We start from the raw sequence: 25,876 nt of genomic DNA on the forward strand, positions 1-25,876 counted from the left end.
CTTTCAAACGATTATCTTCACTGGAAAGCACAGTCTTAAATATTCCAAAGTTTAATTCAGCCAGTGCCATATGTTGCTATACTTTACTCAAACACTGACAAAGTTGACAAAATATCTGACCAAACAATACGTCTTCATTTTCTGGTGAATTGGTTCATCAGCAGTGAATTGTTATGGGTAAAAGACCTTGATGCAGTTCTTCCAAAATGATCTGATCTATACTAAATGGCTGGCAGAGTTAAAAGTGAACTTGCCTTGGTTTTGAGGAGGATGTAAAACACATTACATCACTTGCCTTGACTTATTGCCACAGTCTAAACTTCACAGGGACTACGTGTGTGTATGCGTGCATGTTTTTAAGTGCATGAAGGGGAAATAGAATATCAAATTAGTAAATAAAAACCTTCTGATCGTCTCATTGGATTCAGTTCACTCCAAATTCAAAGCTTCATTATACGGAGAGAACATTTTGTCAACTGGAAAAAATAAAGAACTGAAGGGAACAGCTGGCTGGACACACATCCATACAGTATCAGGAGTGGATGGGGAAACAATTCAGACAGTGAAGTTTTATTTTTCCAAACCCACAATTCCCAACTCTGAGACTTTTATCTGCCGGCCAGCCCGCTAGGACCTTTCTCTGTGGGGTTTGCATGTTCTCCCTGTTTCGGTGTGGGTTTTCTTCCCACAGTGCAGAGGTATACTGATTACATCAAATACAAATTCCCTGTAGGTAAGAATAGGAGTGCAAATGTATTCTTCTGTCTTCTGTTTCTGCCCCATGATAGACTGAAAACCTGGCCAGGGTGTTTCTCACCTTTCACCCTTCAATACATGCTGGGATTGTCAGCACCCTGATGCTGAAGCGGATACAGGAAACAGATGCATGAGTGGAAAAGAAAAAAAAAAGAAAAAAAAAAAAATCATCAACAGTTAATAATCCAATTAAATGACTTATTCAGATATCCATCCTTAGTTTGCAAACTGGCATACTGACGACGGCACAGCTGTGCTATATGACATAAAAATGCATTACATTATATTAATTCACTTCATTGGTATGCTGTATTGCTAATGATTTAAGTTTTCAGTTTTGAGGATTTGGCACCCAGCTATACAAACAGGAGCTAAGCATGATGACTCAGTATAACTTGGAGGAAAACAATGAATATTTACCAGTATCACACACTAATTACCTGTTTTTCTCATGCCTGTTGTCTTTTTAAGCAATCTATGCAAATTATAATTGTCCATATAAAAAGTTTGAGTAATTTAACCACAATTGAATGCAAAATCTATTTTGTTGATCAAGTCAATGTGGAAATGTTAGAGTAAAATGTTTCCATGATGGCTTGATCACAATACAGTCCTGAAGCTTTCCACCATCTCCCCTGACAAAAAGCATTTTCACTTGATGAATTATTTCTTATGGTCGTAAACTAATATTTAGTCTTCATGATGTAAACATGTAGAATTGCTTAAATAATAGGAAATAGAAGGACAAAGACAGGAAGACATAGATAAAGATGGGGGGAGACAGAGGTAAAGACGTGCATCAGCTATGGGTTTGGATTACAATAAAACACTTTCACCTTCAGACAAGCAGCATGCCAATCCCTGTGGGGGTGGTTTTGAGTGGGACTTAGGCAGTTAAATGGCTCTTATTCAGATATGTCCTACATTTTTTCCTACTATTGAGGGGGGTGACATTTTGAAAATGGGCAAAAGAATGGAGATAAGTAGCCCATCTAATGTTCTCTTTGACTCCTGACTATGAGTCCCATGAGCAGAAAGTTGCACACTCTCTCCAACCTGTTTTTAAAGCAAGAACACAGTTACTAAGGAAAAAGGAAAAAAGACCATTAAAATGCTCTCGAGCAAAGTATTTGGTCCCGAACTGTTCCAGTGACTTTAGTAACTACTCAGTCAGACTGTGGCTATACTGACAAGCTTCAGGTGAGCACATCTGTACAATAAAGAAAACAGGAGGTTGCAAAAAGGAGCGTAGCAACCCTTTAAGATGAAGCAAAAACAAAGCAGCACAATGAGCAGGCAGCAGCACTGCAGCTCAGTGTGCTCTAAATCTGAGGTTTCCGTGCTATTTCATTTTGCATCACACAACTAAATGTCATTAGTAATTAAATGACTAACTGTAAATGAACACACATATTAAACCCCAAAGTAGAAAAAAAACTAGATGAAAGCTTTTCATTATAATTAAATCCTATAATAAAGGCTGTGTCACACCGCCCACCATAACAATTGGCTTCCATACCCTCTGTGTAGGACTGTGTGTGTGTGTGCGGCAAAAGCAATGGCACCCTGTTGATTTAGTTCCCCTCTCCTTAGGGAGAAAGTCTGTTGTTGTCTTCCAAAATACACACACCCACCCACAAGCACACAATGCACTCACTTGGAAACAAACTTGTGGTGTGGCTTTTGATGCTTGATAATTGTTTTTAGGCAAACATAATTTTGCTAGCGGAGACAGCTAACCCATAACCATGAATCAGTGAGATGGTAATGGAGCCATAGGGGGAAAAAACACACACACACACACACACACACACACACACACACACACACACACACACGTACACAAACGCAACACGCACACACACGCATACACACACAATATACTGTGGCAACATTGCATGAGGAACTCTCCCTCTCTGCCTTCATCTCTGGTTTTGTTTCTCTCTCTCTACACGTAAGTTTCCATTGCTTTTACTTTCCATAGTCATTCAGCAGGTCCTATACAAAAAATAAAAACGTCTTAAGGAGAAACAAACAAACCAATAAAAGTGAAGTTGAATTAGTTTGCCGTCGGCTCACCTCCATAACCATTACTTCTCCCTCTCCCCTTCCCACAGAAAGCCAGTCAGGTAAATAATCGCCTCTGCTTTAATTAATAAATGCGTCATCCTTAATGAGAGGGGCTTATTAGGCCCTATGGCAACTGCTACTGGTCTGTTTTTCTTTTGATTTTTTTCTTTTCCTTTTTTTTTTAACTTTCCAACTTCAAACTTAATTTCCACCTCTGAAGCATGCTAATTGCTCTCACTCTCTGCTTTATAAACAACAAAAAAAGTTTTCTCATTTGGAGGCAGAGAGCAGTTTAATGTGCGGCTATCGATCGCAGGGTAAAGGAGTTTGCCCCTAGCTGGCCACAGACCAAATTAATTTTATATCTGAATTAAAGTGGGGCAGGTGTATATTTGGATAAACGAAAGGCGCTACATTTCTGAATCATTCAATGTCACTTTCAGCATTTACATAAAACTCACACTGATTGAACACCACTTCAGTGCACCCTAGAACCCAGAATAAATTTTAAATAAACTACTGACTACGGATGTAAACCTGCTTTCATTATCGACTAATCTGCCAATTCGTTTCTTGATTAACTGTTTGGTCCATAAAATATCAGGAAATACTGAAAAATGTCACAATATTGTGGAATCCCAAAGCATCGTCTTCTTATTTCTACTTTTGTCTGAATCCTCATAGAGCCAACAGGCTCTGCAAAACTACAGCCGAGCAATGGGATCATATTACACCTGTTGTACTTTTTACTTTATTTTAACAAGTGGATTGAACATAACACGATGACCTTTTAAAGCACCGCATGACCTGGTGCCCGGCTACATTACAGAGCTGTTCAGTCTGATATTCTACAGCAGTGGCCTTTTAGCTGCTCCAGAGTCAAGGCTAAGGACCAGGGGTGGCCAAGTCTTCTCTGCTAGTGGGCTCAGGATCTGGAACACTCTATTGCCCAGAGGCCCATTCTCTCATAATCCATCCACACCTGGATCCAGGTAAACTACTGAAAATTGATGAATTAACTGATCAGTTAAACACACTTGTCCATTATGAGTCAATGAGTTTCCTAAAAACTGTTTCCTGAGAGCCAAAAGTCACAACTACTGTTACTGTCTACGGCAGGCAAGAAAATAAAAAAGACCTGCAGATACTCTATAAGAAGACCTCTTTTTCTCTTCATGCATTGACTTAGTTACTACATTTAGAAAGTAATTCCCTGGTATGTGGGTTCCTGCAGGCAGCACTGACTTCTACTGTGCTGACTGTATTTCTTGACGTACAAGCACATAATGTCATTTTCCTACGCAACCCTGAGGACCCGTGGCCTTGTGTATTGTAACTCCATTAAGTAATACACATACTGTAATACACACCCAAGCACATAAGCACGCTGAGTCATCTCCTCAGCATTTAAAACCCTGAAGTGTTTTTCTATCAAAATATTTCATCTTAGAAGTGAAAACATTAATGATTCAATTAATGATTAAATTATGGAATGTTGATCAACAGTAAAATGATGCAGTTATTTTATTTTGTATTCATCTTTTAACCATAGCTTAATGAAGTTTGACAGCATAGAAGTAAAGCTTGTGTCTCTGTCCAGCTGAGCTGAATTGAAGTGTCGATCGCGGTGCAGTGGTTAAACTGTGATATGCTGCAATAAACCTGTCCATTTGTCAGAGGAGATTAATTTTAGCTCCACAGTGAAGACCTAATTTTGTTTAGTTTTTTTTCTCTAAAAAAGCCTGGAAGCTTAAATATCAGTGTGACAAGAGGAGGCAAGGTGAAATTCAGGAGGCACCTAATTTTACAGCAGGGAAGTTGGATTTGAAGTAAGGCAGAAACAGACCAGGCATCGTGTGTGTCCTGAAAATACAAACTGTACTCAATGATACCGTACTGCATCCCTGAAAGAGTGTGATTAAGATTTGTTTTAGTTAGCAGGAAGGAAAAAACGATAAGCGGTTGTTCTTTGTTCAAATAAGGAGCCTGAAGTCGCCTGCATCACTGTGTATCCCTGCAGAGTTTTAACATCCACTCACAATAACTGAATAATAAATAATCTAGATTTTCCATGACATCAGCTCAAATTGTTCTCTCACCCAAGTTTATATGTTGAGTGACAAATAAGATGTGTTGTGTAAATAAATCGTGTCTGAAAAAGTCAACAGTGGAAGAAATAGTGCAGCAGAGCTTTATGAAACCTGGAATAAACCACAAGCCTTATACCAAACTGTCAAACATGTCACAGGTTTTGATTTGCACCTCCTTTATTAACAATGTAAATCACAAAAACTCACTAGACGTCTAGAAGTCTAGACTTTAGGCATTAAGAGGAGATGCCAATACCATTACCACAACACACAAGAAAATAACCAAAAGAAATCAGCAGGTAAAAAGGGACATATTGTCAGTTTCTGTTTGACCAAGTGCTACAGCAAAACAATGGCGCTGTCAGACTAACAAAAATAAAATGTGATACCTAGCAACATGTTTATAATAGAAGTACTCACACTTGGTTAGCAACAGCTGCAAACAAAGTCATGCCGGGGTGACACCTGGTACCAGTGTGGGAGGTGATTTCTTGTTAGCACATTAATCATACACCGTCATTACGGCATCGCAGATGTGCTTTGGAGCTTTTTTGCAGCATGACTCAGGCAGCCTGAGATCAGACGTGGATCTGTGAGGACTCGACTATGATTCTGTGATTTGAAAAACAGTACCTGCAAGATGACAAGCAAGTAAAACCTCCACTTATCTCCTCCGTGTCTCATCCTCAGTGAAACCTGGATCGTACCAGTCCTATCAGCTCAATACCTGCAGGAGCCGTTCACGTCAAAGAGCAACTCGCGACTGACAGCTAAAGGGCCTCGATCACTCAACAGACGCAATAAAAGCAGTGACTCACACAAATACTCATGTACATACATACACAATGTACTGGTGTGTGCTCTGATGACGGACAGTCTGATGAGTAAAATAAATGTGAGGAGAGAAAAAGGTTCAAATTAAGAGACTATGAGGAGATTTACCTGATCTATATTTCAGTGAACTTTCCTGTCGCTGTGCGTTCGTTTGTGTGTCCATATGTACATGTGTGTATGTGTGCGTTTGATGTTCCTTACCCTGTGTGCATCATTTTCGTGCCCTCTGCGTCGTGGGTCCAGCTCCTCATAAGGTGGTACCATTCCTTCTCTTCTTGCCTGCTGGTACTCTCTCCGTAGCTGCTGGATCCTGTCCACACTGCTACACACACACACACACACACACACACACACACACACACACACACACACACACACGCACACCCCCACAGGTAGAGTAGGCAGGCACACGGATGCAACCAAGCATACACATACACACAGAGACACAAAAGCAAAAGAAGACAAAAATGTTTTAGGAAACAAGCTTTTACATCACTCTGAAAAACAAACATGTAATTGGGTTAATTAAGTTGTTACACATCCAAGGTGAAAATTAAGAATTTTCAGACCCCACAGGCGCAGGAATGCAGCCAGAAACGAAGTAAATTCAGCACAATTTGGGGATTTCTGGGCTTAACAACATGCATGATCAGTTATAGGTTGCTATATGTTTTTACATAAGTCTTTGTCACTGGATCACATCTGTATTAATATAAAATAAAGAAAACTTTTAAGAGCTCTGGCATCACCAGCACATAGCTGTCCTGATGACGAGCGAGTCAACAAAAGCCATTTGTTTATTTAAACAGTAATTTTCCCAACATCAGTGTGCAGAAATTTGACTGCAGAAATAAAGACTAGAAAGACCCACCTGTATATGTGCACACTCACGTGCGTGCGTGCGTGCGTGCCTGTGCCACGCACACATGCACAGATCAATCTCTTAACCGTTCTGACTGCCTACATCTATATCTGGGGTTCCATGTTTTTCTTTTTTTCTCTTGCAAAAGGCAAGAAAACAAAAACATCAATCATTCTATGAATATTCTTTCTCTCTGTCAACAGAGGAAATATGCAGCATATCACCACTGAACCCTGGGCACCCTTGTGAGTCATGCACATACACACATATCCACTCACCCACACATAATGGAAATATGGAAAGCCATATCTACACATATGTTCCCAGATGCACCATTAGAACTGCACTGTGCAATTTCATGAACCAAGTTGGTGGAAGGAGGAAAAACACACTGATATACCACCAGGACTTATGAAAAGTCAGAATAATAGCAACCCACTCTCTCCCTTTTCTCCAAGGCACTCTGTAAACTATGCCATCAGAGAGGTCATGCAAAACTGTTGCACTACAAAGAGTCAGCATGTCACCCATAATGTGCATGGATATTGCTCTGTTTTAGATGTGTGGGTATTTGTTTCTGTGAAACTGGAAATCCCCAGTCAAATCTAGACTTTGATAAAAAACTGTAAGATCAGGGATAACTGCTCTGGAGGGAGCTTTAGGAAACCAGCAGCTGCTTGGGATAGTCCATCCCTAACAGGGGTTGCGGTCCAGGTGAGAAACCCTGAAGATGCTCAGAAAATACAGACAAGAGCCAATCATCATAAACTCAACATAAAGGTACAAATACATATGAGCTAAGCTCAAATACAGTAGCCCATCTGAAAGCATATCCACTCTACATTTCCTTTATGTAAAAATGAGTCTTTGTCAAGACAGACCTCTTCCCTGATTTAGCATTGACTGTGTGTGTTTACTCTTCAAACTGGCAATTCAGTGATTCAGTGTCTATGCACAGCCCACAAAAACAGATTAGCTAAGAGGAGAAAAGTCCATGTATGTCCAATCATCGAGAGACAGAGACATTCCACAGTGATGATGGTGGACAGGGGAAAAACTGAATTGCATTATTTAACATACCACAAGCAATGTAACAAAAGGGTTAGCAACATGATAGACAATGACGTGGCACATTCAGGTTGCTGGCACATTAGCAGACTGAAAATGGTTCCATTGTCTAATTATTACTCTTGGAAGCTTCACACTAGCATAGTGACTATCAAAGAGAGGTCCTGCAATAATGTCATTCTGAAGGAATTAATTCCTCTAAAACAATACTGTCCTGAAAACAAAACCCTCCTCAGAGATGCCAATATAAATTATAATGTGGCTATAAAAGCTAAATGAGAAAGCACTAAAAAAAATAGGTCATGCTTTTCCACCAATGTTATTTTTCCCAAAATGTAAACTCCATTCACAAGTTTATTTTTCTCTATCCCTATTTTTCCTTTACCCGTTCTCTTGTTGAATCCTGCCTCTTCACCCCCACTCCACTCTCTGAAACCATGAACCCAGAGAGCTGTGAGAATGACTGTAATATCCACAGCTCTGAAACACATTACACCCAGTCTCACATCACAAATCATGTCTGAGCTGTGCTCTCACCCCCATGTTACAACATGACTTTGTTTAAATGTCCTTTTGTCAGCATCTTCATGCACCAAAGAGCGTCTCCCTCTTAAATCTGAATCTAATTTATTTTTATTTTTTATGTTAATTTATGACAATATACAAACAATGAAAAACGGAATATATAGGAAACTGGCTGTCTTTCACTGATTCTCTTTTTCCCATTTAAAATTGACTGGAGTCATATAGGAGATTGAGAGAAGCTGCATTTATGTACAGTATACACTGTATCGGGGGCTGCATTGTAGCGAAACACAATCTAAAATCGGTGTATCTGTGTGTGTTTGTGTCTGTGTACGGGTGTGTTTCTGCTCCATATTCTAGCTGCAGAGAGAAAGACCGCTGTGTCAGCAGTAACACACAGCATCGACTGCGCAAAGAGCAAATCTGAAGCACAGTGAAATCAGATGCTAATTGCATCTCATGACCAAGAGAAACACATTTTTCAGTCTTGATTGTCCTGTTACTTTGTTTCTCTATTCTGTTTCATTCCAACATTTTCTTTTCAATTAAATTTTTAGAATTAAAAAAATTAAATCTAAGAAATGTCAGGTTTTTTTTTGTTTTTTTTTTCCCTAAAGCTGGACCACAACACCCAGACCAGCCTTGGAAAAATGAATGTCTGTGACTGATTGACTAAGTGATTTCAGTTACACCAGTGGTTGGCCAAGTGTTGGAGTTTCCTCATTGGCCATTGTTCTGGCAAAATGAAATGTCATCAAGGGGGCATTTACAAGCAATGCTGCCAACTTAGAGCTTTTGTTGCTAGATTTACCGACTTTTCAGGTGCATTTGGTGACCTTTTACTTTTAACTCTTTCAGTCCAAGTAAATGTTTGAGGCTATTTCCATCAACAGCCTGAAAACATACAAAACTGAGGAACTGGAGGGAAAGAACAGAGACAGCTGGAGTTTCTGGTGGGTTTTGGCAACAGTCTGAGTCTCACACAAACATAAACAGGTACACTCTGTACAGATGCTGTACTTTTGCTGCATACACTATTAGCTAGCTATGGACAATGTCTGTATAGCCATTACATTGGCTGTTTGAGGAAAAATTTAATATGCAATTCTCAAAGAGTCCCGTGATCACTTCTATTCTTTTCTACTCTGTTTTCTTGGTTCTTCTCTGTCCTATTCTGTTTTGTGCACATTTTTCTTTGCTGTGCTTTCTCATGTTTATGCATCACAGTAGAAATGATTTGTGTCAGGAGGAGCACCAGATGATATACAAGTCATGCAAATATGCTCTCACACACACACGCACACACACACACACCCTCTGCTCTACTTTATTGACCGATGGCCTGGGAGAATAGGGTGGTAAAATGTACACAACATTTATTTTATGCCCACAGATGCATGCACACACGTAAACAAACACTCATAAGTACACACACACTCACTCACACAAAGGGTACTTTATACGATTTATAACCCCACATAGAGGGAAGAGGGTGGGCTCGAGAAGAAATAAATATGATAAACACAGACAGACACACACACACACACACACACACACACTCACACACACACACACTCACACTTTTGTGCATAAGTATGCAAACATTTCCATGACCACATACTGAGGAACTGTGGAAGTTATTGATTAGCTTTAGAGAAACAAGTAAGCTATAAAAGAAGCAGAACTGTATGACTTCACTTTTTAACTACCATTGTGGTCATTAAACACCACTAGCATTGATTCATGTGGTAACAGCCACATACCATAGCACTGTTCTGCGGAGTACATGACTGTGCACCTAAAACATATCAACACTTTTGCTTTAATCACCCATACTTTCACATCAGGAATAACTTTAGATGAGTCAGTCATACACTTCAGGATATTCAGGTTTGATTTTAACATCTAAAATAAAAGTCATATGTAAGGTTTACGTGTTTCAAAATAAAAGCAGAGTCTTACCGCAGCAAGAACAAACTCTTATTTCTCTCAAGTGTGGGCACACACACACACACAGACACACGCACGCACGTACGCTCTCACACACACACACACACACACACACACACACACACACACACACACACACACACACACACACACACACACACACAACGAGAGAGAGAGAGATCAATCTCTTGCTCTTGCTCTGTCACACCAATAATAATTCTATAAATGTTTAAAATCAGAATCTGAAACTCGGCATAGCTGTTAATAATGCTGCTATTAATAATTGAGGGGCTTTGTTCCATTAATAACACCCTAAAATATATCAATGTCCACAGTAAAGGAATACGTTTTTGTCATTAAAGCCTATAAATATTTACAAGACTGGTTATAAGACGTGCAATTTCTTCTTTAAAGTTATACCCTTAAAACACGTCTCCTGGTTTCGCTTTAAATCAGTTTTTGGGATCTTGCCATCTAAGAGGAAGTCTCCAGTGTTGAGGGAAGGATGAAGTGTGACATGTTCAAAGGTCATGTATATTTAACATAAATTTTTAATGACATAATGTGGGATCTGTCAAATGCTGTAGTAACACAGTCTGTTCAGGAATAATACACTATGCATAGGTTTAAATTCTCTGAAAGATGTTTTATTTATTTAAACTTTAATGCTCGTGTTAAGTGAAAATACCTTAGGAAGGCATTATCAGCCAGGGTTGACTTTAGGCTTGGCTTAATAACATCATCAATAATTAAAAACTGTGCAAATGTGGCAAATCCATTATCAACACCAGTGCTGGTATCTAAAGGGAAACACAGTGATTTGTCACCTGAAGATCTTTTGGCCTTTTCCGTCCATCAGAAAAATTTATTAAGGGTTCCAGACAAAGAAAGACAGGGACAGAGGAAAAGATGGATCCAGTATAAAAGAAGAAGACACAAAGACAGAGAGAAAGGACAGGTCAAGCAAATGCTTTTAGTGTTCTCTAACAGATGACTTTGAGCTGAAAGGTTTCATAAATCTGACAGAAAATGACCAAAGGACATTCTGCCATACAAGCAGCAACACACACATGTAAGTGCTCAGATACACACATACACTAACAACACACAGGTGATGTATAGTCTCCTGTTAGATGTACACAGGGGAAATATGTTACTCAGATTCTTAGCTCAGTCTGATTTATAACATCTATGCACGTATGTGTACATGTGAGTGTGTGTTAGAAAAACATAGAAACTAAACAATACATATATATGTATAGGAAGCTACTGACATCTCTTTCATGGATGTAGTGTGGTACAATTCAGTGACAGAGGGAGTAAAATCAGACTTTACTTCCTGAATATTAGAATGTGTGTGAGAGAGAATGTGTCTGTGTGTGTGTGTGTGTGTGTGTGTGTGTGTGTGTGTGTGTGTGTTGGTCTTGCATTCTTGGAGTGAACAGACAAGAAAAGGATAAAAGTGCTACCCACTGGCAGAGTTGTTGACCTTCTGAAAAAAAAAAGAAGTAAAGTCAGATTTCCTTTCATTAGCACAAACACAAAGTCATGATAGCCATTTGGAAAAAATCAATAAAGCTTGAAAACATGAACTGCAATCGATTCAAAAGCTTAAGAGGTGGTACATACTGTATATAAATGGCTCCTTCACCCTTTTCAAGAAAGTAGGAAATTTGTGACTTTGCATCCTGCTGACGCTGATCAATGCAGCGGACAATAACTGTGTTTTTTGGTGCTTTAGAAATGTCTGACTTACAAATGACTGTCTCTCCCCTCTCAGTGCAACAGTAAATGAACATTTACTTCCCATTGGAATGAGATCTAATAAGGCGGTGACCTTAAAACTTGTTTAGTCAAGGATACAAATTGTGTGAATTAAGTTAATTATACTTGATCACCTAATTCAAATCAATACAACTTTAATATGATTCTTTATGCTGTTACACAAGAGAAATAATGTATTAATACTTTAACTATTTGACCTTATAAAAGTACAGTTTAAAAATGATTATTATTTTTAGGCCGGTATCATCTGGCAATGACAGGACTCAAACCACAGTCGATTAACTGTGAGGGAGAGCAACAGAGGAAACGAAACTTAATATTGACTGATGATGACAAGAGGGAGTTGTAGTCTTTTTCTTTCCACACGTCCACAAATGAGTGCTGGTCTGTGTGTGTGTGTGTGTGTGTGTGTGTGTGTGTGTGTGTGTGTGTGTGTTCTCCCTGTTGTCTAGCTGTAGAGTGGAGGATCGTTATCAGACCACAGCAACAGACACAGGTCAATGCATTATCTCTGTCTCTGCCTGTGTCTTGTATCTGTTTCACTCGGCTGCTTGCACTCACACACAATCACACTGACACACACACGCACACACCCACTGATACATACATACATACACACACATACACTGGATTACTTGCAAATATAAAAAACAACTTCATCAGTGTGAGTTATTGTTCATCATTTGGTTACACGGATATGAGCTTTCTTTACATTTCTGTATATGTTCTATCATTTTGACATTTCTGTCATGCATTCGATTTTCTTTCCACAAATCCCTTCACCGTGAGTCATTTAGGGCAGTAAATATTCACAATTCTGTCGCACTTTCTACTTTCAATTTCTCACACCTCCATTCAACCCTCTCTCACTCTCTCGCCTTGCCCCAGCCTCCACAGTTTGTGCAGGCAATCATCTCTGCTGTCATTTCCATCCCTACCTTGATACCATCCATCTCTCCTTCCCTCCCACTCCATCTTAATCTCTTCATCATCTGCTCATCTCCATCCCCTCTGCCCTGCCTCCATCTCCCTCCCTCGCCTCGGCCTTCATCATCTTCCTCCACCTAATCTCCCAAGCTTCTGCTTGGCTCTAATTAGCTGACGTCTCCACTAATGAAGCTTGACAACAAAAGATCACCAATTCTGGCAGGTGGGTCAGAGGGGAAAAAAGAAAGAGAGGGGCAAGAACCGGGGGAGAGAGGGTGAGTGAAAGAAAGACTTGGTAATACGCTGCAGTTGTGTGTGTGTGTGTGTGTGTGTGTGTGGTGTGGTCACATGTACGTGCTGTCAGGTTGCTCTGTTGCTCTCCTTTCCCCTCCAGCCTAACAGGAAGTGACACGAGTTTTTAAAATGTGGCTGACAGGATATGACACTGCTCCTTACACAGCGCCGTCTAAGCGCGGGGAGTAATTAGTGCTCTATCGACTGCTATGACATCAATCAGACTAGCTGTCTAATGCCTGTGTGCACAAGGGAGACACTCACAGTGGCGAAGGAGGCAGGCATCCAGTCGTCATGACAATCAGTGTGTGTGTGCGTGTGTGTGTCTATGTAGATTCACATTGTACAGACTGAAAATTGTCTGGCATAACATTATTTAGACAAGCCCTCTTTTGTGTGCGCACATGTGTGTGTGTTCGTGACAGACTGAGAGAGGGAGCGCTACAGGTGGTAAACTGGCTGGCATAAAATCATGGAAGCAGGCTGTCTGGCTCAACACTCCCCTTTGACTTTAACAGCCGTGTGTGTGTGTGTGTGTGTGTGCGTGTGTGTGTGTGTGGCAGGACGCCTATTTGCTGAATGTCTTTGCCAACCACATAAGCTGTAGATGGCATCTCTGTAAAGCTGGATTTACACTTGATAGAAGGGGTTAACAGCTGTCCCATCAAAGATACCTACAGCGTAGGGTTTGATTCATAGTCCAGTGATTATATTTAACTTGTTGATAGCACCACAGCCAAACTACTGTGTTGCACACGATCAGGTCGTATCGTGCTCCATTTATGTATATATTTCTCACTGCAATTCTGTTTTAAATCTTTCATTCACTTTGTTTGTGATAAAGAATAAAGATGGAAAAGTTCACTCAGTGTAATTACAGAATAGAGGACTGCTGCCTTGCAACTGCACGTTTATGTTCTTTCATTTATTGTGATACAGAGCAACGATCACTGCAAAACTGAAGGGGGAGCTGCAGTGGAGATGACTTTGCAAGATGTACAAAAGCCTTTCTTCAACCTGCTTTATTTTGTCTTCATTCTCAATTACCAGTATTGGAAAAACTGTATGAGGAAACATAAGCCGTCCAGGCTGACCAATCACAGTTCTTGTGCTTTTCCTGTGGTTTAACTGTAACCCTCTTAAAACTCTCCGTTCTCTTCAGTGCAAGTCCTCCTAATTAAACAACACAATTGGTTGTTATTGCCTTTAAAACAACCAATAAAATGTTTTGTTAAGATAAAAGTTAACAATGATATCAGGCTATATCAGGGGCCTTAACAGGTTATATCAAAATCCTAAATGGATTTAAAAAAAAGAGGAGAATTGTTGTAGGAAATTGCAGGTTCAGATCCAAACAACAGTAAAATGACCAAAGCATAAAAAAATAATTGTATCTACTGACAAACTGGCAGAGACCAGGCTTAAGCACACAAACAAAAGGATAATGTTATGGCTTTGTCCACAGTCAAATCCATATATTACTTTTGTCCCCATAGTTAAAAGTGTTGGGCCATTTTACACTTGATTCTAGCTTGACTAAAAGTCTCTCAACTCACTCCAGAAGGTTGGAGAAGTCTCTCCAGCTGACCTTTACATCACATAGCCTCACCTCTCCCGTGGTCTCTGTCAAATTTTCTTTGCTTATTATAGAAATATTTGCTGGCTGTGTGGACTCAACCAGTAGTTTTATTAGAGTTAAATAAGCAAAACCTTAATCATAATCCTCAAAACCAGAATAATTTCACCCAAACTTGAGAATAATAATAACTTATACTAACCTTTCCCAAAATTTGTTGTCTTCACCTTCACGCCCAAACATGAGCTTTCATTTTCTCTAAGTTCCCTTGGTATAGAGACAGTTTCAATTTTATATGATGTAAACAGGAAAAAAAACAACAAACAAACATACAAATACAAAGAAAAGTAACGCTCTGAATATGAATCATAACATTTTTTGTCAAATAGGATCTGAGATATGAGGCATACAATACACACACAAAAACCACAGAACAACAGTGTATGTGTGTTGCTTAGCTACGGCTTGCCACTACTGAAATTTCAACTTCATTCACTTTTTAATAACCCATACTGTATGAAAGGGGAATAAAAAAGACATCTCTATAGATGGAAAATAACATGAAAGACGTACCAAGCTAATTCTGTCACTGAGCGTATATCTTTTGTGTCTCGAAACTTTCAGAGTGTTCATGTGTTGTGTGTCCTTTTAAGAGCCTGAGTGTATGTGCCCATGTGTCCTTTCACCGTGTACGTGCTCCATTGCGGACGGATGTCCTTTGCATGGAATTTATTTTTCATTGAGAACTACTTGTGCAAATACGAGAGGCGGAAATCATAAATGAGAGGAAGAGAGTGCAACAGGGGGAAAGAGAGACCTAGAAAGGGTCTATTGACGGAAAGAGAGCAAGGGGGAGGAAGGGATGGGGCAGATGAGTGCCTCTTGAGAGCTTTTCCTTATTAGCCAAGCTGAATCATGCGCTTTGAGTCCGGAAAGCACACACTCTGGCCCTTTTCTCGTCTGCTAACCACCCCCCCCACCCCCCACCACCTCTTCTCATTCCTCTTTTTTAGACCTCTTCACATTCTCTACTCTCAGCAGCTCAGTTCAGTTTACCCCTTTATTTTTATTCTACTTTCCCATCTCCTTTTTTCAGTCCAATGTGCCCTTTCACGTCCGGACAATTACTAACCCCACCTCCTCATTCTCCTTGCATGTCCTCACTCTGTCCACCTCATTCCCCATTTCATCTGTTGAATTATCCCAAAACACCCACTTAGCCTCTCTTCCCCTTTGAATCCCTCGCTAACTCTTCTTTTCTCCTTTTCTCCCCACTAGTTGATCCACTTTTCTCATCTCTGCATTTACTTGGGTCCTTTCAGCCCACAAAATTTGGACCCTGCATTGTCTCCTCCAAATCATCCTCTTCTTTCATTTTTTTTTTCTAAAAATGCAACGACCCTAAATCATTTTCTTTATCCTCCTTTTCTTGTTCCTCACCTTTGTCCTCCATCTTCACTACTCTGTATCCCTCTCTTCCTGCCTTTAGATTTAAATCCCCTCTTTTCTTCAGAACTTCCACCCACTAACTTGTTCCTTTAGTTCCAAACTAATTCTGGGTCTCTCTTCTCCATACCTCTCTTCTGTTTCACTGCTTCCCCTGTTTCTTTCTCTAACTTCCCTTCCTCTCTATTCGTAATCCCACTTGACCTTCCACTTTACCTCCCTTTAGTTCCAAAACACTCCAAACTTCTACTTATCTTTTCCGTCATGGTCCTTGAATCTACATGCTTCTCTCCGTTTTTAAATTGTCTGAAAATTCCACACTTCTTTTCATAGAGTTTCCACAATAATGCCATATTCTTCATACATGCATGAAGAAATGAGTCCTTTAAAAAAAACCCATATAAAGATGTTGTAGATCTGCTGTACCCATATATGGAGCAGGTGAACACATCTGCAGTATTGTTTACTCAAGTAAAACTAGTAGATTAAGGTTAGAAAATATTGGTTTCCTGTTAAAAAAGAAGAGATGAAGACCCTGTCTGATGTCATAATCTAAGTCGTTATAGCACATAGACACCTATCAGTTCACCTCAACCTCCTGTCCAACACTTCCACAGTAATATAAGAATAATGGGCCTTCTCCTGCTCTTCAATGAAACCTAAACAGAGGAAGTTCTTCTTCAAGTTCTTGAACACAAAAAAGAAATCTGCAATCATTAATTGCAGATCAAAAGGGCCAGAAACAGTAGGCCCTGCATCAGATCCTTGTAACACAGACTAAAATGTGACAGAAAATTGAACAAATCAGACTAAAGATGCAAATTATTCAGTGCATTTTATGTTTATGTTCATTCACTAATGAGCTTTTCTTCATGACTTATATTATTTACTTTAATGCTTATTAGCGCCAAAATCATGTACCTACCCAATGCTAGCACACACCTGAAGCCCCCACCCTTCCAAGACTAATTACCCATGAGAAGAAAGTGATGTGGAAAACAGTACTTGCACAGACCAACCTTGCACCCACTAAAGCTCCCTCCAAGAGTGTGTGTCTGTGTGTGTGTTCGTGTACGTGTGTCTGAAAAGTGTGCAAGATAAAACAGAGTGAGTATGTATTGCTGTGTGTTTGTGTGTGTGTGTGTGTGTGTGAGAGAGAGAGTCTGTGTGTGTGGCACTCAATGAGCTGAGAGAATGTCTGATTAATTAACATGGAGAAAAGAAAGCCTCTCCAGTGACTGGCCAAGCAATGCTAAAAGCTCATCTCTCATTCCTGTATGAGCTCCCTCTATGTCTCTCTTGGTCTCCATTTCACCATTCTGACTCTTAACACATATTTTCAAAGTGTGTTCTGTGAAATAAGACAAGAGCAATCTCTACATTTACACCTAAATATGTCTGGGAAAGAACAAAAGATGTTACATCTGCGTAAATTCTACACAGTCTTTATGCAGCCTTTTAGCGGCCCTAATACTTGTGATGTAAATGTCACCAAGAAGCCTAACAACCACTACACTGCGTCTTACATTGACTAACACTGACAAGTATCTCACAGGAAATCTGGTGGATTGCTCTACAGAAGGAAAGAGTATTACTGTACCATATAAAGCAGCGAGAGGACGGCTGCTCTTCCAGCACAAACGGCAAAAGTTTTCAGAGTTTTCTCGCAATAGCAGATGGTGGGACGAGTGAAAGCCAATGGCAAAACCGCTTCCAACATGTTTATCCTCTTTAGTCAAGCAAACCCAAAACAAACACAAATGGAGCAATACCAAGAAGGCAGAGGGGGGCAGAGCAGGGACTTTGTGGCAACTCTGTATAGTGGTTATCAATCCAGCAGAGGTTTACTCAGCTTAATACAACAACTGCAGTGGCACGGAAGAGAAGCATCTGATTATCTGCCTTTTTTTTTTTTTTTTAGTTCTGACAGATAAAAAGATGACGTACAACTTAGCACATAATACAGCACAGTATCACATCAGACTATAGGCTCATTGGCCGCAGGGGTGGATTAACGCCTCTTTAACACGGTCTCAAAACAAGCAGCAGTATAAGTAAAGACATCTAATAATCTTCATGATAAGTATTAATTGCCTTAGGTAAGGAGGAGCTGTGCTTTCTCCTGGTAAGATGTTAACCAACCGCACTCTAGACCTTTCTTTTTTTTTTCTTCATGTTTCTGTCTTTTTATGTTATTTGCTCTCTACTTAGCTTTCACTCATGTGCAACAGCACCTCTCTCTCTCTCTCTCTCTCTCTCTCTCTCTCTCAAGCTCCCTCCACTCTGGTCTCTCCAGGCTGATTGTTTTCTAATTGGTGGAGTGCCAGAGGTCGTGGTTGTTATGGTAACCTGTAAGGGGCCCTTGGAATGGTTAGGTGGTTGTGGTTGGGTGAGGGTAGGAAGGGGCACCCACTCAAGAAAACTGAGGGCAGCACTCATTCAAAGCTTAGGTGGTCACTTCAGAAAATGGACTCTGAGTTTGTCCGTGTGTGTGTGTGTGTGTGTGCGCGTGTGTGTAAATACCTCAGATTTGAACATGCACCTAAGTGTTTGAGTGCACAAGAGGGAGTTCCAGTGAGAGGAAGAGAGCAGTGTGTGTGTGTGTGTGTGTTTGCGTGTGTGTTTCTCTGGTGTATCTGTGTGTGTTTACGTGCAGAAGGTGGGCAAAGAATCCTGCTCTTCACTTCAAAATTTTCTGAAGAGCTCCTTTGTTTGAGTCCTTCTCTCTCTCACCCTGGTTCCCTCGCTACTTCCTTCCCTATGGAAGCCACTCAGGCCCTCAGATCTGCCCATCTGTGTGCTGACATGGAGGAGAGACAGACGAGCCGCAGGAGGGTGGACACCAGGAGAAAGACTCTGTGTCCACACCAAGCTGGCAAAGTTGGAAATGCATCTTTTCCCACTATGATTTAGCACTTCATTCACACTCAGCTGGCTTTTCTGACCCCTGATGTCTCAGCTTGTTGAAAATAATGGGCAGATGTGAAGACGTTGACATAAGCCTGCTCTTCGGTTAAGTGTCAATACAGATGATCACGCTGTAAAAGTATTATCATTCCACTCTCTTTATGTGCATTTCGGTAGATGACTCTGCGATAATAAACAAGAGATTTGTTCAAAAACAACCTGAAAACACTAGTGTGAACGTGCATTGTTTGCCCTTGTGCATCAAAATGGAAGAGCTAGTCAGAGACCCGGTCCACAACAGTAAAGGATGACAATATACTGTCAGAAATAATTTCCGCTGAGCAAAGAGACAGGTAGAAAAATAGAGATAGAAAGTGATACAGCAGATTATTCATGGAGATGGATAATTAAATTTTGGCTTGTTTATAAGAGTAAGTGCTGGAGAGAATGCGTCTGTGTCTGTATGTGTGTAATCTTTACCTAATGTGCATTCTCTCTCTCTCTCTTGCTCAGTGTGTGTGTGTGTGTGGGCGCGTGTGTGTGTGTGCAATGGGTTTACTAAATGAGTCTGCGTTAAACTCTGCCATGCATAAGGAATTGAGCTGGCTGTGCCCTTTAGAATTAAAGGTGGTGGGCTAGTTGAGAGGCAGACAGTGTGATATATCACTGTGGTCTGTGGTTAAATAACTGTCCTCCTATAATAGAGCTGTTCAAAGCAAACCAGTGATAAAAAACAAAACAAAAAAAGTAAAAAATAAGGTCATAACACTCATATAAACCACTTTCTCATTCACTTGAACAGGAAAGTGGTCTCAGACTTTTAGACCCCACTGTGTGTAAATTGCCACACGATGCTGCCTTTGTCAGCGGTCTGAAGAAACTGACATGGTGTTTGAAATGATGTTATAGGAACATATAACTAAAGCAGCAGTATCATGAGCATCAAAACACAAACAGAATTTTACCCATGCACCCCATCATTATTGATCAATTTGCTCTTTTCATCGTTATTGCAGAAGTCTCACAACCTGTTGCTGTTCTGCTAAAGTTTGTCACATATCTCGACAGACATCTATCATACAGACATCTGCAGATATGAAAGCATACTGGCTGCATTTATGAGCTGCCTCAGGCCCAGTTCCAGAGTCACATTACTGAGGGGGCTCCTCAAATTTATGAAGGTGCACCAGGAGTTACAGACCACATGGGCAAACAATGGCAATAAAGAAAAACAGCTGACACAGAGGCAGCGCCACTCAGATTCACTGACAGCTGGTGAGAAATTAAAGGCAGCTACCACCACTGAAACAAAACATCATATGAATTCAGACATATTGATTATTGATCTAGCACAACTTAGTGTAAACAAACAGGCAAAGAATAAAGACTTCACTGACTTCACTATTTTAAATTACTGTTCCTTTATGAAATCATTAACTTCTTAATCCAACAATTAGTGGCTAACAAGGAAATTACTAGAAGCTGAAAGTAACAACTGCTGAAAATTTACAAGCTTTATGAGTGTCAGCAGCCTCGGCGTCAGGTGAGGGACAGCTGATCCTGGTGTGACCCCACAGCTCCCACAGTTTTACTTTTTTTTTTTTTTTTTCACTCAATACAATTAACTCCATTTAAAAAAAGAGCTAGCGTGCATGACTAATGTGACAACAGTTTGAAAGACAGACCATGGGGCAGAAGTGTGGCTTCACTTTAGAAAAGAAAACAACAACACAAAGTGCAAAATATGTGCAAGGCTGATTAGTTGCACATCAAATCTGTGCAAACTTTTAAGACAGCACAACGTCAATCTGCCTTGCTGCTGCAGCTACTGCACATCGGTCGACGCTCAATCCACCTTTGGGTCAATAAGTGCAGTTTGACGTTCACTGTCATGTTTTTCTTGCTGGAGCATATTTACTTCTGCTTTACAATTTAATTGTGTCATTCTTGGCCAGCATTGTGTTTATTAATTACATATTTTCAAGAGAATTATTTTCCGCTTGAAATGTCTCAATTCAAGAGTATAATCCTTTTTATATTTTCTAGGTTTGACTGGACAAGGTGTTAATTTGTTGATAGTCATTGACTTGTAAAATATAGGGCAATTAAAGATGCATGTGCTTGTCACCACTAAAACAGTCTGTCCAAAACAACTAACAGTTAGTTCGATTAACTGTTCTAGATTGATCCCTTATATAATATTTTTTTAATGCACATGTCTGTGGATCGTACATTTTTATTGTTGTAAATAATAAATGCTGTTTATTTTGTGAACGTTCACTTAACACATTAAAGAAATAAGATATTTCTGTTAACTAAATATTTGACTGCTTATATTTATTTCAATATTTTATTCATTAGTTTTTTTTTACCATTCTGAATAAGCAGAATGAGAATCTGAATTGATAAAATTCGACGATGCCCAACCCTTGTACCCAGCTCATTGGTTGGCTTTTAGAGCCACTTTCAACATGACTTGCTAAATCTAAATCTTTCATCACACACACACACTGTACATGCACACACAACTTGGTACATTTGTGAGCAGCATGCTGTTGGTGTTTTTGTCACTGCATTAGTCTTAGGGTTTTTTTTGTGTGTGTGTGTGTGCGTGTGTGTGTGTGGTGTAAATCGGTTGGTGCCTCATTTCATTCCTGAGGTGCTGATGGAATGGAGTCCGTAGCGATTTTGTTTATCTTCGTCTCCCACATGCACACCACGGCTCTCGCCGCCCTTGACGCACAGTAACACAGAGTCACGCGCACACAGACACCGCTGACACACTGCCTTCTTTTTTTGGCACCATCGATTACCATCAGCCAATACCTGTACTTCCTTCTGTCTGCATCATCAGGTTTCAGGAAGTGATGATAAATGAACAGCGCTATCTGCCAGCACTGCTGTGGCCATGGATATAGCTTTCTAAAATCAAGACATTTTACCACTTGCTTTAATTCTTTTAAGGAAGGACAGGGATGGGGAAAATGTAATAAATAAACATTGGATAAATGAAGACTAAATAGCCACAAATTAGCACTGTGTAAGCAATTGAAATTGAGATACAGCTTCTTTAAAAGCTTAATCTGGATCCATGGGAGTAATCAGCATACTACATACTGATAATTAAAGAGTACACTCAAATTTGTTATAACACTATTAAATAGCCTCGCTTATCAAGAGCCGTTACCTTTGTTCTGTTTTGGAAGAACCTGGCATCATGTTTCCTTCCCTGTCTTGAATTAGCTGAAACTAAACTAACGTATGAAGTGTGTAAGATCCCCTGTGCATATATATATATATATATATATCTTTTTTTTATTTACTGTCAATTCGAAATCTTACAGCAGTCTACCCTAAAAGTCAAGGTCAAAGGAGTCAGGACTTTACATAAATAGATGCTATTATGCATGGACGAAACAATACAAGAAAAACACAGCGTCAGAAAACATCTCTGTGAAGCCTGCAACTGTCCATCAAACAGGTTTACTTCCTCGGCTGCAGACAGGTACAGAAATAAAGTGGATGGCCATGTGTGTGTGTGTGTGTGTGTGTGTGTGTGTGTGTGTGTGTGTGTGTATTTATCTGTACTGGTAGATATATTCAAAAGTAAGTGAGCTGAGACTGACATAATAAAGGTAAGGAGTAAGGATTGTTGAGAACACAGTGAGCCCTGCAATGATGTTTCTTTCCCCTCACACACATGCACGCACGAACGCATGCACACACACACACACACACACACACACACACACACACACACACACACACACAGATCCCTATCTTACTACATTTTTAAGGCCCCATCAATGACATAATGCATTCCCTAGCCCCTCATCCTAACCTAAACCTTATTCTTACCAGAACTAAAACCAAGTCTTAACCCCCAAACAGCCATTTAAACTTGTGGGGTCCAGCTTTTTAGTCCCCACAAAGCTGTTGGATGCCACAGATATAATAGGCCCCTGGTTTTCAGACCTTACACAGACACACACAATATCTATGTTATTGGGCATCTGAGTACACACGCTGTCATACTGAAGCCCAAAGCAAGCACAAACAATTCAATAATTTCTTTCTGTCTGTCTGTCTCTTTCACTCTTTTGCGATCTAACAAGCAAACACAAAGTGGCCTGTGTCAGAAAAACATTGATTTAGACAGGAGCAGGTGAAAGAGGTAAAGAGAAATATGATGCATCAGCAAGACAATATTACACTGTAAAACTGAGGAGGGACGGGAAAAAGCAAGTTGATTGAAAAAGAGGAACAGTGGGGGGATATTTGTCAGCTCTAACCCTGACACCTGGCTGGCAGCGTAGTTTACCTCTACACCTGCCCTTGTGGTAGATGAGCCCACACAGTGCCTTTGTTACTGAACCTGAAAGGGCACTCAGTGGCTCACCTGGGAGCCTAGCTTCAGGAGGGCGCCTAGGTTTATCAGAAGAGTATATACTAGAGTTAAATTAAAGAATTCTTGAATAATAAAATCATACAAATTGTGCCACCGTGTCAAACACCTGAACCAACACAGCTTTTTACCAAACTTTAAGAAGTACAGTATATCCAGAGGCGCTCGCGGTGTCTTACCTATCATTGGCGGAAGCAGGAGGAGATGTAGCTCCAGTTCCCCTTGGTTTATTCACCTTCGCATACAGCCTATCAATGTGGTCATCATCAGGGATGGCTCCAGGGTTGTTGACATGATTTCCATGCCCTGGGAAGGTAGTTAGGCTTTGGGGGGAAGCGGTGTGAGCATGGGTGTGTTGAATTGTGCTGTAGGGAGGTGACTGAGACGGTGGCTGCGGCACTGGACCCACATCTCGGTCCCTGAAGGATTGTATTCGGGCGTAGTTGGGGTCTGTGTCATCATCCTCAACATCTGGATACGCAGACCCGCCACCTCCACCTTGCCGGTCTCTGGACCGGTGCTCTCGCAGCTCAGGATGCCCTGCCTCGATTCTGAGAGATGGAGATGGAGAGCTAGTTAAGACTTTTACAAATATGGGAGAAAGAGGCAAGAACTGAAGCCAATATTAACCAAGCACATAAGTATATATTATGTTTGCTTTTGCATGTTTATGCATGTGTGATTGCGTCAGAGGGGACTGAGAGAGGACAAGGACTACAAAAGATAAAAATCACTAAGGCACCATGAGTCAAGAGCTTGCAAATGACAAGCATGGAGTACATAGGGATAGAGGGAGAGAATGGAAATAACAAAATGCATTACAAGGAAAGAAATGGCAGAGGTGTTAATGAAGTTATTTCAGTGGGTTCAATGAGTATAATGAGTGAACAATCATCTGTGATGGAGGAGAAGAAAAATATGGTCACAGAATTTTCCTCAATAACAAAAGACACAAAATCTTACTCTGAATATGTACACAATCTGAGTCTGAGCAAAAATATCATGATCATCTCATCTCCCCACCTTTCCCTCTCCTCTTTCATCCTCTCAAGCTCATGATCGCTCAGAATCTCTGACTTCTGTCGCTGCAGAGCTGCTTTCGCCTCCTTCTTCTCCTCTTTCTTCTTTCCAAATCTGGACAGAGAGAAAGAGAGACACAAGACACACGGACAAAGGGAGAGAAAAGGAGAGAAAAAAACGTCATATTATAACAACTCTGTATAGAGAGTTCAAAAGTCTTCAACAGAATGTGGGACTGTGGGACGGGGTGAGGAACAAACACCACATTAACACTGTTCTTACAACAAACAGGGACTTTGTAAACCATGCAAGCACAGTGATATGAACGCAGACAGTCACACAGTGTTATTTAGTCTCAGAGCTTCTGGTGCAGCAGTGACTCAGTGTCAAGACCAATAGAGTCGGTATGAATCATCTCAGCTTCTCTCCCCTCTCTCTCACAGACACATGCGAGTAAATATAACAAGAAACACGCAGAGAGATAAATCAAAGGTAAACCAAACTCAACTTCTTGCTGCAACTTAAAAACAGCATGACACTGATCGATACCACTTCCAGCTGGTTGGTGCCTTTTAAAAACTGGTGGTAGCGGATACCATTTATGGTAAGCAGCTGCCATAACTAAACACAACTCTTCAGCCTGCGCTGCTACTGCTACTAGACAACACCCCGCATTAACATGCATCTTGGGTCAGGTCAGACTAGTGCGGACTAGAGAGACCAATACTTAAGAACTGATGAAGCCGCTTGGATAAGAGGCGAAACGTCTTCCACAGACAAATACAAGTCAAGTTGCCTTCGATTTAAATTTGAGAGAGAGATCTTGGGTCAGCCAATCACAAGTAGTCAGCTCTAAGTTCAGCGGTGAATGCACCTAGAAGCACCGAGGATGTATTTGAGATCCGATCACTCAGACCGCATTCAGAGCTGGTCTGTGCCACATGCGGCCACATTCTTTTAGCAGTGTGAACGCAAATGTGTCCTGAGCCACAGTGAAGGACGGCCTACTCAACTGACGCCCTCTGCCACAGTCTGATCAGTCCTGCCACATTTTCATAACGTACAGAAAATACTTTTCACAGCATTTCCCATACTTTTATTTATTTGTGGTGGCCTGACACAATATCAACATTGACTGCCACCTACTGATTTTCAATTTTTTTTTTTTTTTTAACTATTTCCGATGGGTAACATCTTATTTCCCTGCTGTGCACAGCGCAATGCAGTTATTTGCTCAGTTGCTCCTTGCCTCTCTCCCTCTCTCTCTCTCTTAAACACATTGACAACAGACACATCTGTCATAGTTGAACTGGCTAAAAACAACACCGCATTTGGTCCTTTCAGACAGAAACGATGTTCCT

At 40.5% G+C, this 25,876-nt stretch overlaps 1 protein-coding gene across 1 annotated transcript in view; it reads right to left on the reverse strand.

The window, feature by feature from the left end:
• The window catches only part of LOC111218203 (partitioning defective 3 homolog B-like), a 198,203-nt gene that overhangs the window by 44,777 nt on the left and 127,550 nt on the right, over positions 1 to 25,876 (reverse strand). Inside the window, exons 21-23 of the mRNA XM_022740380.1 lie at positions 24,519 to 24,629; positions 23,675 to 24,046; positions 5,952 to 6,072 (exon numbers count right to left, since the gene is read on the reverse strand). Coding sequence (XP_022596101.1) covers positions 5,952 to 6,072; positions 23,675 to 24,046; positions 24,519 to 24,629 — 604 coding nt within the window. The remainder of the gene's footprint in view (positions 1 to 5,951; positions 6,073 to 23,674; positions 24,047 to 24,518; positions 24,630 to 25,876) is intronic.

The sequence above is a fragment of the Seriola dumerili genome, unplaced genomic scaffold (genome assembly GCF_002260705.1).
Source record: "Seriola dumerili isolate Sdu_G_001 unplaced genomic scaffold, Sdu_1.0 BDQW01000052.1, whole genome shotgun sequence".
Classification (NCBI taxonomy): Eukaryota; Metazoa; Chordata; class Actinopteri; order Carangiformes; family Carangidae; genus Seriola; species Seriola dumerili.